Source organism: Micrasema longulum, unplaced genomic scaffold (assembly GCF_059751315.1).
Source record: "Micrasema longulum isolate JH-2025_06_02 unplaced genomic scaffold, ASM5975131v1 h1tg001597l, whole genome shotgun sequence".
NCBI classification, from domain to species: Eukaryota; Metazoa; Arthropoda; class Insecta; order Trichoptera; family Brachycentridae; genus Micrasema; species Micrasema longulum.
In genome coordinates, this window is record NW_028278779.1 from 546225 (window position 1) to 559665 (window position 13441).

At 33.2% G+C, this 13441-nt stretch overlaps 2 protein-coding genes across 2 annotated transcripts in view; one reads left to right on the plus strand and one right to left on the minus strand.

The window, feature by feature from the left end:
- LOC148274736 (uncharacterized) overlaps positions 1-13441 on the minus strand; it is a 181203-nt gene that overhangs the window by 131016 nt on the left and 36746 nt on the right. The gene's annotated exons all lie outside the window — the stretch shown is intronic.
- LOC148274738 (carbohydrate sulfotransferase 11) overlaps positions 1-13441 on the plus strand; it is a 113563-nt gene that overhangs the window by 83090 nt on the left and 17032 nt on the right. The window contains exons 3-4 of the mRNA XM_088236740.1: positions 7452-7758; positions 13188-13358. Of these exons, the coding sequence (XP_088092866.1) occupies positions 7452-7758; positions 13188-13358 (478 nt within the window). The remainder of the gene's footprint in view (positions 1-7451; positions 7759-13187; positions 13359-13441) is intronic.

Below are 13441 nucleotides of genomic sequence, written 5' to 3' on the forward strand. Positions count from 1 at the left end.
GGTAACCACAAAATGCAGTAAATACGAAATAATGACAACAATAAAATAAGGTTTGACAATACGCGAACGTTGATTCAAAACGAACACACAAATGCATATTATATGCACCTACATAATATATAAATAAGAAAAACAAAAGTTTAATAGAAATGATTCGGATTATAAAAATCAGGTGTCACAAACAGTTGGCCCGCAGTACGGGGATACATAATTATATTAAAAGATCTTCTCACTATAAAACTTATATATGTTCAGGGATAGAGAGCAACGGAGAGGAGGATGCGGACAAGACAATTTATTACCTATGGCAGTTTTGATAAATTTAATATTTTTGGTAAATATATCTATTTCGTTAAATTTCCTGTTATACGTATCCATAATACGGTTAATCGTAGCGTTTTTTGACGAATTCGTTCTGCATTTAGGTATGTGGAAAAGTTGTGTATAACGCGTTTGTCTCTGTGGTACCTTAAGATGAATGCGGGTAACCAATTCGGGAGAATCTATTTTATCAGATATTATGTTGGTGAGTAACTCTATATCAGCCGTGGTTCGTCTATCAGCGAGAGTTTGAAGATTATGAAAAACGCACGCTTGGCGATAATCTGGAAAGTTGAGATGTAGTCTACGGTTTAGTTTTTTTAGATGATGATGTCGTTTTTTCCTTTTATTTGTATTTACTGAAACATTTACTAAAACTTATGAAAACTAAATAATCAAAAAAATTACGGATGATCGTTTCTGCCATCTGACTACCGATTTATAATTTATCAATTATTTGTTCCAATATTTGAGTTTGTCCAAATGTTCGTAGACAAAAGACTGGATTTCACCCCCTCGGGAGTCATTAAGATTAACAAATTACAACAGGGATGGAGAATACCTTAAATAACGGAATATGGATGTCAAGGCATTTACAGGGCTTATGACCTGTCATTGGCTGGTTTAAGTGGCCACTTTAAACACTGTGTAACATTCACCATTTTGCCTATGTTTGTACACCCATATTTCTTCAACTGTTCCATTTGTTGATTTTAGTGAAGTTAAAGAGCTGAAACCTTTATTGTTGTAAAGAGAAAAAGAAGTGTAAAAATTGAAAATTTGTTTTCAGGCGTTGCCTAGTATGTGAAATAATTCAGTCAGATGAATATCTTCACAACAATAAAGGTTTCAGCTCTTTAACTTCACTAAAATCAACAAATGGAACAATTGAAGAAATATGGATGTTCAAACATAGTTAAAATGGTGAATGTTACACAGTGTGTAAAGTGGCCACTTAAACCAGCCGATGACAGGTCATAAGCCCTGTAAATGCCTTGCCATCCATATTCCCTTATTCAAAGTATTCTTAATCCCTGTTGTAATTTGTTTATTATTTGTTCATTTAAAATTGCATTTACTTACCAATTCAATAACGTATTATCGCTTTTTAGACTGAGCCCGTGTTAAGCCATAATAATTAACAAAATAATGTATATTTATATATATATAGTTTTTTTTTTCTTTTTCTTACTATTATTTATGTATATATATCTCTGTGGATTTAAGTATGAATATGTTTTATTTTATGTATATTTTTAGACACCATAAGTATATATTCAATCGTGTAAATGAATGCCTCGACACGGGTTGGCCCAGTGAGGTATTCTTTTTTTTATGTAAAAGTTTTATGTAAAACGTGAAATAAAAAATAAATAAATAGTAACTTAAAATAAATATCAATTGCATGTGATACAGTAGTTATATAAAAATAAGAATCCAAAAAAGGGATAACGTGAAAAAATAGTCAAATATAAATTATATATATATAATTACAGACATAAACAAATAAACAAAATAATAGAATCATTGAAATTAATAGAAAATAATACTAAAACATAATTGAAATGTGATTTGTGCATGTGGTTTATTTATGCATGTACCATATGGTGTAGTGGTCAAGACGCTTGATTCACGCACGGAAGGTTCCGGGTTCGATTCCCGGTGAGAACACAAAAAATAAAATTTGATTTTTCTCAAGCCTGGGTGCTCTGCGATGTAATTCACCACTGTAATTAGGCCTCCTGGCCTGTTGTGGTGCAAAAAAAATAAAATAATAATAATTTTAAAAAAAAATGAATGATTAAAAAAAAAAAATGATACAAAATTAACGGGAATTTCTAATTTGAAATGCTCGCACCACACCAATCGGTATTCTTTTTTGTAGCTACGTTGACAGCACTGTTTTTGACAATCTTTTAATGTTTGACGGCGATCGTATGCTCAGTTTTATGTCAGCGTCTGTTTGAGTGAGTCGAGAAATTGCTGTGTGGCGATTTTTACAATGGACAATAATTTCCTACAACGAGCGTGCCTCAAACGTTGTGTTGCTAATGAAATTTCGTGTGCCGAATCACTGAAAATGTTGAATAAAGCCTTTGGAAAATCGTGTATGTCGAAAACGCGGGTATACGAATTGTATAAGAGGTTTAAAGACGTTCGTAAATGCTTAGACGATCATAAACATACTGGACGTCCAGCAACGTTAAGTACCGAAGAAAATATCGAATCGGCAAAGCAAATCGTGTTGAAAAATCGATGTGTACCAATCCGAGCGCTTACTGTGTCATTGAGTATCTCATCATTGAGATGTTTTGGGTATGAAACGAGTCATTGCCCCCCTCGTCCCAAAAATACTGAAGAAATGTGGAAGGACAATTCGTGGATTTTGAGATTGTTTCGGAGTTCTTGGCTGAAAATTCGACTAATCTCATCAGCCAAGCACCGTATTCTCTAGACCAGGCCCCGTGTGACTTTTTTATTTTCCCAAGGCTAAAATTACTATTAGGAGGAACGAGTTTTGAGACGATTGATGCCATAAAAGAGAATTCGCTGCAAGGGCTAAAGGCCATACCTTTACAGGCCTATGAAAAGTGCATGAACAATAGGGTATTTTCATAAACTAGGGGTATGATTTTAAATGTATTCAGTATTTAAAGAGAATTTTTACGATTGCGACCATTTTACTATAAAAATCTGAAACGAATGTTTTCATTTATAATTTCCTATTTAAAGTTTGATAGAAATAAAACGGCCCGTAACTGTTAATTAGTTAAAACAGTGTAAAACAACCGATTGCAACAAAAACAACACGTAGGCTATACAAATTCACTATCACTATCTAAATATTTAAATTGTTCCTTTATCCTTCTTCTTTCCTTCCCATTCCCTCTTCTCTCTTCATAGTATAGTGTTATTTTTTTTTATAAATATATATATATTTATTTTTGTTAATCTTTGCTTTTAATTTTTGTTTAAAATTGTAAGATTCAATAAGTCCATGTATTTATAATTTTCTCAAACTGAACGGTTTGGGTAGGTAGGAAGAAATTGCCTTAAGGCAATATGCCCGCCCTTATATGTATATTTATTGTATATGTATATAAAGTGTCAAATAAATAATAATAAATTCGTATGAATTTGTTTGAACGGTCAGTCAGATTCGTAACGCGTGACGTCACAAGCCCATTCGGCATCCGAATGGTCGTTTTGGCGCCAATTCAAAGTATACGTTTTTAAATCGCTCTGTAAAATTAACGCGTGGACATAAGAAAATAAAAACTATACAGTTACCATCGTAATTTTTTTCTCTATTTTTTTGCAAAATAAAAAAAACGTGATAAAACCTTATTGGATTAAACATTGGCATCAATTTATCGTCTTAAATGGCGAGTATTTTAAAGGGGACAGTAAAAAAAAATCCCGTTATTTTTTGACCATCGTGTATGTATTTATGTATGTGGTTGAAGTATAGATAAAAGTAATGATTAATGTGACCAAATAACTGTTTATACAAAATTAAATAATAAAACAAAACATCTAATAAAAGCAAATAACAGTATGGAAGGAAATCAAATTCAATAAATTAATTAATTTAATGAATCAGTGGGTGCATAATGTATAATACAATGTAGTAAACAGATTGAATAAGTCCGTAAATAAATCAGACTGCAAAGATAATAATAAAAAATACATTATTGTCAGAGGTAAATATTGTAAATCTAAAGAGCCTCCGTTTGAGCAGGTAATAGAAAACGGTTATTAAAATAATCTTATTATTCCAAGTAATCGACTATTCTGATCACAATTCGATGGCTTTATAGGAAACTGACAGAGCAGCGTTACAATGGTCTCGTCATCGATCAAAAAATGATTTGTGAGAATTCCAATATTTGAATTTCATATTAACAAAGGGTTTCCATTACACCCCTTTGCTCTATATTTCCGACACAAAATGAACGGACACAAAAAATTCAGAAGACAAAGATCAATTTCGACTGGAAAAGCCCGATTCGCGCGTGTTTATAAAGTGTGGAATATTGTTATATAGCTAGAACATTAACGTAACATACAATATATGAAACTCAACGCAATAAAACCCCTTAATAAAAAGTTCTTTGTACAAACTTTAATATACTACAGTCGTTTTACACATATTGCTGTATGAAAGACAAAATAATAATATATTTATCAATAATAATTTACGTTTTTGATATCTACATACGATATAAGAAAACAAAGGCATATAGGTGGTCAACTTGATTCGACCGGAGATCCATTTTTTACTGTCCAGAGTCCGAGCAATCTACCAACCAATCAATTCGAGTTTTATGATAAACTTTACCAAATATTATTTTAATTGTTTTTTTTAACGATTAGATAAATAAAAGAAAATACGCAATTTATGAAAATGGTTTACGGTATGAAAAAACGCTGTACATCATCATACCCTAATAAATATGTGTAAATATGTGTTTATGTTTTTCCTTTTTTAAAAAAAAAAATGTTATTACTATTTTATTTTATTTTTACATCTGAGTATGTTTTTCATTCTTTATTTCCATTCTTAATTCTTAATTACTCTTACAAGTTTTCTTCATTTTTAATATTATTTCTATTTGTAAATACTCACTACAAACTACAAACCTTAAAATATATATTTTTTTCACTTAAATTTAAATTTTTAAACAACTTTCATTTATGTTTTCTTTTTCCTTCTCTTTTTTATACTTTCATAATTAACATTAGATTTGATTGCTTTTTAATATGGAAACTTCACTGGTCCATTAGAATTAAGTCCAATTGTGTAAAATATTAAACTTTGTAACTGTACTGTATGTTTCCTGAATAAAAGAAAATAAAAAATAAATAAAAAATAAAATAAAAAAATAAAATAAAAAAATAAAATACCCTTTCCGCACCAAATGGTACATATACCACTGCATTGGTACACCAATCGCAGCGTATCTTGATCTTTTCTTGTTACATGAAGGTAAGATGATCAGTCTTACGCTTCAGATACCAGTCCAGGCATGTCGGGAATCGACCCCGAGACCTCTTGCATGGTAAGCAGACGCGCTGACCATTACACCACGAGGCCGACATAGGGAAATATCACACACTATTAGTAGTATTAGTACCGGTAAGAACGTGAGAAATGGATTGAGAAAAATGATTTGTAATTTCAAAGTCAAGATGGATATTATGGAGAAATGCTTTCATATATAATTTTTCAAATTAAATTTTTTTTAAATGTCTATACAAAAACGCGACATGTTTGGCCTTGACAACTGTGACGTCAGATTTGAGACTATGTTCTATTCATATTTAAACGGTCACAAACAAAGTTCAAAATTTAACCGAATTCTGACATATTAGGGGCACATACATACATAATTTTTCAATTTATTTTTTTTTAAATGTCTACACAAAAACGCGACATGTTTGGCCTTGACAATTGTGACGTCAGATTTGAGACTATGTTCTATTCATATTTAAACGGTCACAAACAAAGTTCAAAATTTAACCGAATTCTGACATATTAGGGGCACATACATACATGATTTTTCAAATTATTTTTTTTTTTTAAATGTCTACACAAAAACGCGACATGTTTGGCCTTGACAATTGTGACGTCAGATATGAGACTATTTTCTATTCATATTTAAACGGTCACAAACAAAGTTTAAAATTTAACCGAATTCTGACATATTAGGGGCACGGCTAATGCAATGAACTGTTTTCGCGGGAATTTAAAATTGAAAATTAAAAAATATTTTCTCATGCTGAATGCTAAAAAAGAAAAGGTGATATTTCTCTATTGTTAATATTTCTGTCCCAAAGTTCTGTGTCAAGTTAGGACTCTTATATACATCAATAGTAGAAAATTTAACATTTTCCTGAGTAGCAACTTGGTGTGAGCATATTTCGCTGTAACAAAGTCAGATTTTTAGTTGGATATTGGCAAAAGAATTCAACGTATGAGCGCACATAATTAAGAATAGTCCAGAAACCGCATACGCACTTTAAATAGAAGGCGACTAAACTACTCATAAATGAGTAGGTTTACGTCTTGACCCATTAGTTTCTTTGTAGACGTCGCTCAGTACGCAACTCCTGATTTGAATTCAACTATGCCGTGTTGTGTCCTTTTAAAGTGTAGAATTACTGCTAGGATCTTAAAGAAACAGGATGGCATCACATTTCATGTGTAATTAACAAACGAATGTTTAAGTAGCAAATGCATTACTTAAAAATTAATTATTTTTCAATCTGTCAGATTGTCGAAGAAACACAATGGAAATTTCGTTAGTGTTGCCAGGGTAGTAATTTTTTTTACCCTACTTTGCTCATCTAATGAAAGAACTAATAAAAATTCAAATATGATTCTACGCTCCTTCTGGACTATTCTTAATTCTATGGTTACGTCTTCTAAATATCCTTTAATATAATCACACTTTTATAAACACGTTTAATAATAATTACTGATTTCCTTTTTCGTTTTTCGAAGCTTATGACATATTTTTACGGCCATGAATATGTTTTAGATCTTTCATTTCACAGAAGTTAACAGATGACAGAGTTAAGGAAATGTGGATGTATACATACGAGGTAAGATGATCATTCTTACGCTTCAGGTACCAGTCCAGGGACTATGAAATATTCAATCGTTCACAGTGTTTTCAAACACTCTTAAATAAATATTTCATATCAACCATGTCGAGAATCGAACCCAGACCTCTTGCATGGTACGAAAACGCGCTGACCATTACACAACGAGGCCGATAAATAAGAACTCAAGCATTTATTTTTTACATAAAAAATAATATATCCAAGTGTTCGAACATAGGCAATATGGTGAATGTTACACAGTCTGTAAAGTGGCCATTTAAACCAGCCAATGACAACTCATAAGCCCTGGAAATGCCTAGACTTCCATATTCCATTCTCAAAAATGATTTTCCTTCTCTTTTCCAATAAATTACAATAAAATAAATATTTCCTGTTTTATTATGTAATTTAAGTGATTGTGTAAGATTTTTTAAAATTGTTCTACGAGTAACATAATTCGAAAGGTACCCCGTACCGTTTTTAAATAATAAAAAATTTACTGAAATATTTTCGTTTTACAGGTGTAACGTCTTCAAAGCCGCCTCTTCATCGTGGATGTACAACTTCAACCTGATGGCCAACTACTCTACGAGGTTCCTGGAGAGGAGCAGAGAAGTTCCCTTGGTGCTGGCCAGGAGACGATACCCTCGACCTTCAGTACAGGATCTGAAGGAAGCCCAGAACACATCGACCACGTTCCTCATCGTCCGCCACCCGTTCGAGAGGCTGTCTTCGGCGTATAAAGACAAGTTGCAATTCGCCTTGCCGAACTCACTGCATTCGAGGTTGGGGATGAAGATTATTCTCAAGTATAGACCAGGAGCCAAGGTATTGAAAAAAGATTTCCAAAAATTTACCACATTTGATATCAATTAGATAAGACTGTTCTTCTTTCTCTTTTCACATCACCTAAAGTGGAGCATGTGAACGTCGCTAGACGCCTCCAGGAAACCCTATCGCCAGCCAGCACTCTCGCATCCTCCAACGTCAATCCCGCGTCCCTTAGTTCCGCCAAATAATTACGAATTATCGTCATTGACGGCCTTCCAGGCCTACAAAGTAAAATTAAGTTTTATGCGTGAAAAATAGAATATGTATTGTAATTTTTTTATAAACATGTTCAAATACAGGGTACCGGCGAATATAAATTTTCTTACAAATATACTCATTTTCGTACATAAATATCGATTTTACTTTATACTTTATACGATGAAGATAGCGTTTGTAATCACGGCCTAGGGCCGACCACGTGACATTTTAGATTTGGTAAAAATATTGCCATTATTTATTTAATTTATATTCAATTTTTTTTTATTTTTATGAAAAATATAATATTTTTTAAACATTTCTTCTTATCTTCCTGAGAGCGCTTATCGAAATGTCGATAGAGCCGGCTTTGTAATATCTCAGTAGATACAGACTAATCGTACTGTCTTAGGAATTGTCAAACACCATATAAAAACCATGTTCAAGGGAGCATTTTTTGCTTTGATTGCGATTTTTTTGAATTTTTAGTCGTTTTGAAGTGAACACTTTTGATACAAAGTCTTACCTGTGATAACAGAATCCTATTTAAAGTACAAAAGATAAATACTTTGATTTTTAATAAAGCATTCAACGCGGAATAAAGTTTCAGCTTCACTTATTGGTTGAATTCGATCACGTGACGTCTGAGGCGACGTAATTAAAACGCGCTTCGACATGTCGGTAGATCGAAATTCACCATACCGGGAAGATAAAAATAGTAGAAAAGTTGAATATATTGTATTTGTATGTACCGATGAAGATAGCGTTTGCAACTGTGGCCCTGGACAGCGGGAGCCAGCAGTTGTGAGAAGAGGCAATTTGGGTTAAGGCTCTTCTGAGGCATTTGCAGCACCTGTGGGCTCCCACCGCCCTGGAAGAACATCAATGACGATTTTTTGGCATTGGTCGGCGTAATTAAGAATTTTGTAATGATAAATTTCAGCGTTAACTTGCGATAGCACCACCTTCTGCCAACAACTGATCAACCGATCTAAACAAAGAAGAAGAAGTAATTGGAAAAATGTGTGCTGATAATGCAGCCAATTCAATAAAGTTATGGCTCTACTAAATAAAAGATCTGTATTAAGAGGACTGTACAAAATATTTATTTTAGTAAGCACAGTGTACGCTCTGTGACGACCTTCTCGAGACAAAACGAAATAGAGAGCGTTATAGCCTTCGTGCTATCTTTATATACTATACAAGGAGTACCCACCAAAGCAAAAATACTCTGCTGCGGCACTCACAAAAATCAATAAGAATTTAAATTAAAAACTACATTAAAGAAAAAAAACTTAACAGTAACTATGTGTACGTTTTCGTGTCACTACTTTTAAAAGTATTTTACTCTATAGGGCGCGTCTATGTATTCATATGTCAATGTAAATGCCTATATCTCTTTCCTACATGAATGTTCCATGCGTGAAAATAAGGGAAAAGTATTTGGCAGATGTTGCTAGTAAATAAATAACGCATCGACCTATTTAATAGGTCAATGGAATAACGCGTCTATTTATTATACGCCAGCTGGTACAGACTACAGAGTACCGACGGCGACGTGGGAAGTATTATGAATCTTTGATTCGGTGAAATCAATATACGGTTATAGCAAAATTGCGCTAATATTTGCGGTTAAAATAATAATTTCGTGGTGTTATCACGTTTAATATAATGAAAATATTACACAGAGATTATATTATACGATGTTATATTCTAACAATCCTAACGGACCCGTGTCCCATGAAGGAAGGGAAAATTTTCTAGCGTTCTTTATTTTTCCAAGCGTTACAAATTTGAACGGCAAAAGTAAAAAACTTGATGGATATTAGTACTTTTGCTTGGACGACAACTGATTTCGCTTTAACAAATAAGATTTTATATATTTCTCGGCCTCGTGGTGTAGGTCAGCGCTTTTGCCTTCCATGCAAGAGGTCTCGGGTTCGATTCCCGATATGGTTAATTTGAAATATTTTATTAGGGAAATCAACAGTTCTACATACATATTTTTAGTAAACAAACAGATATAGTGTATAAACTCAGAACTAATAACAGATTTCCACATAGTATACAAAGTTAGTAAAAAAAATATATTACATATCAAATAAATACATACAATTTATACATATCAAAATGTTATATTTATGTATAATTAATGAAATATTATTTATTTATTTAGATGGCTTACGCCTTTGACAAAGTATAAAATAACATTGAAAAACAATTATAATAAAACAAAACACCTGAACACAGTATAAAAAATATAGAGACAAGAAAAAAAATTAGCAGAAAATAAGGAAATAATAAAGAAAAATTAAATAAGAAATTATAACATAGGTATGCAACAAATTAACAATAAATAAAGGGTTTAAATAAAAAAGTATTGAAGTAACAGAGGCGATGTATCATAGCATAAACAGTAAAACAAGTATAACACTTGATACATTTTTATAATTTATGAAAGAAGTGATTAAGAAGTAATGATTTTAATTGGTATAAAGATAAATTAAATAAGTCTAAGTTTCCATGTTTGTTTGCTAACATGTGGAACCGTGGAATAGGTGAGTATTTGGCATAGTTTGAACTATGCAAATAAACAGCAAAACAAGTATTTTGTCTCGTCCCGCGCTGTCTCACATAAAAATTAACATAATTTAAAAGTTCGGGACTATCAAGAACATTATTTAATAACTTGAAAAGCAGCACTAAATCTGAAATTTTACTTCTATCACTAATACATATTAATTTCAACTGCTTTATTGAACATTTATGGTTAAGCTCTTCAATTGGAATGTATAATTTGAAATTTATAAATCTTAAAAACTTGTGTTGGACCTTCTCCATACTGTTTATATGGGTAACATAATGAGGAGACCTAACTGAGGATGCGTATTCTAACTGGCTTCTTACTAGTGTCATGTATAATATTTTTAATGCATCAACAGACTTAAACGCTTGTTGTTCTGATAACAAAGCCTAGGGTGTTTGTGGCTCTATTTACCATCTCATTCATATGGGGAACAAAAGTTTTATCATCAAAGATGACACCTAGATCTTTTATTTTCTTTACAAGAGTTAATGTCGTATTACTGATGCTATATTGAAAAACCAATGGATTTTTGATTCGAGAAAACCGCATTACATGATACTTATCCACGTTAAGAAAAAGAGAATTTCTTGTGCACCGGCCTCAAGATTATCAAATTTTTTTTTGAATCATGTTTCCTAATGTTTTCTTTCGTATTTTCCTATTAATTTTATTGAATTCTCTGAGCAACTTTGTAAGCGTCATCTCCCTGTTTCTAAAATTCACGCAATTTGTGTTGGTTAGTTTTCTTAAATATTTTTTTTAGTAGATATTGTCGATTCTTTCATCACAAAACGATATTCTCTATCATGTTTACTTCGCATATAGATGTTTAATAATTTTAATTTTCTTTTTGATGATCCAAACTAATATTTTCTTTGATGTAATTTTACTTTTGCCTCTTTTATTGCACGTTTTTTGAAAGTTATTTTTTTTTTTTTAAGAGAAATATTTGCTTTCTTATGATTTACCCAAATATTTAATTTTGAGGGCCATTTTCAACGAGTTGTAAATAACTCACTATTAGAAAATGAAATCAAGTTGGGGTAGAGTGGGATTAGAACCACAGACCTTTGGTCCGTGAGTCCGAGACACTAGCCACAGGACCACAACCCGACTAATCTTCGAAGAGATCCAATAAAAATATAGGGTATTGATTTGGAGAATGAATCACCACGGCGAATGTTCCTGTTATAAATTTATTCTCAACTTGTATAACAACAAGCATCGTGAGTTTGTTTCTTGCAGAACCTCATTTGAAATTATGTTTCCTGAATCGACGTTCAATGTACAGAGATATGCAGAATAAATATGTTTTTACGTTTGTAATAGATAAATCTAGAAAAAATGTGACGAAGTATCTGTCTAGGTCTATTCGTCACACGTTATACAGGGTGTTCTTGAAACCCTGTCACATCCGAAACCACGATGATCAGTATGAGCAAGAAGACATATTGGCACATTAAAATATTTTTTTAGAACGACTAAAATCTTATAAAATAAAACATAGAAAAAAAACAAATGGTTGCTTACTTCTGCAGGGGAGAAGCGAGGGGGACGCGGCCGTGCGGTTCAGACTCCCTCCTCCCCCTCCTCGTTCACCCTTGCAGAAGTAAGCAACCATTGGTTTTTTTTTCTAAATTGTTTTTCTTTATTGAAGTTTTTAGTCGTTCTAAAAAAATATTTTAATGTGCCAATATGTCTTCTTGCTTATACCGATCATCGTAGTTTCGGATGTGACAGGGTTTAAAGAACATCCTGTATAGATAAAACACATTGAAAAAGACTAAAAGATTTGCTTATGAATGTTGATAAATCGAAAGGGATGAAAATATAACTAAATGTGAGATCAGTGTGAACGGAGATATTCCGAATCAGGTAGAAGAATTTGTGTATCTGGGAAGTATGTTTACTAGGGATGGAAAGACCGAGAAGGATATTGAAAGAAGGGTGAGTGTCGGGAACAGGGTGAACGGTGGACTAAAATCTACTTTGGCAAACAAATGATTACCGCAGGAGGCTAAACTAGCAGTTCACGACGGAGTTCTAGTGCCAACTCTAATGTATGGGAGCGAAGTATGGAATTGGAAGAATTATGATGAAAGTAGGTTAAATGCTGTCGAAATGCGATCCCTAAGGCGAATGATTGGTAAAACGATGTATAATAGGAGCACAAATGTCAAGATCCGTGAGCTGTGTTAGGCATTATCGACACAGTCAAGAAAGGGGTGCTACGTTGGTTTAGACATGTAGAGCGAATGGACAGCGAAAGAACGGCTAAAAGGATCGACGATGCGAATGTTGATGGATGCAGAAAACGAGGAAGACCGAGAAAGAAACGGCACGATCAAGTCCATCAAATCCTTAAAGATGAACATTTTAAAAGTAGGAATAACCTGCGTGCGTGCATGAAAAGATGTAAGAATGTAGAGGAAGCGATGTCTGTATGCAAAGATAGAGTAATATGGTGTTCAATCCTCTTTGCCTACCCCTACGGGGAAACGGCGTGATGGTTTGTTGTTGTTGTTGAATATAAAGTTAGTTACCATGGAACTACCCTATTGCCTTATCCGGGTTATTATCTCGCTTATTTATAGACGGACAAAATAACGATTCGAATCGCATATTCATTTTGTGTGTATTTTAGAAGAGGACAATCGCGGAACCCCGCTGGCCGAGCTTCGAAGAGTTCGTCCGATATCTTCTGGACGAGGTTCGCGCCGGGCGAGAGCTGGACATGCACTGGGTCCCGTACACGACATTTTGCACTCCTTGTCACATACACTTCGACGTGGTCGCCAAGTTCGAGACTCTGCAGGTAAGGCAAAACATTACATGCATGTAAGTAGATTATTTTTAAAAAATTACTTTGGATTACTGTAGGTATTTAGTGACTACAGA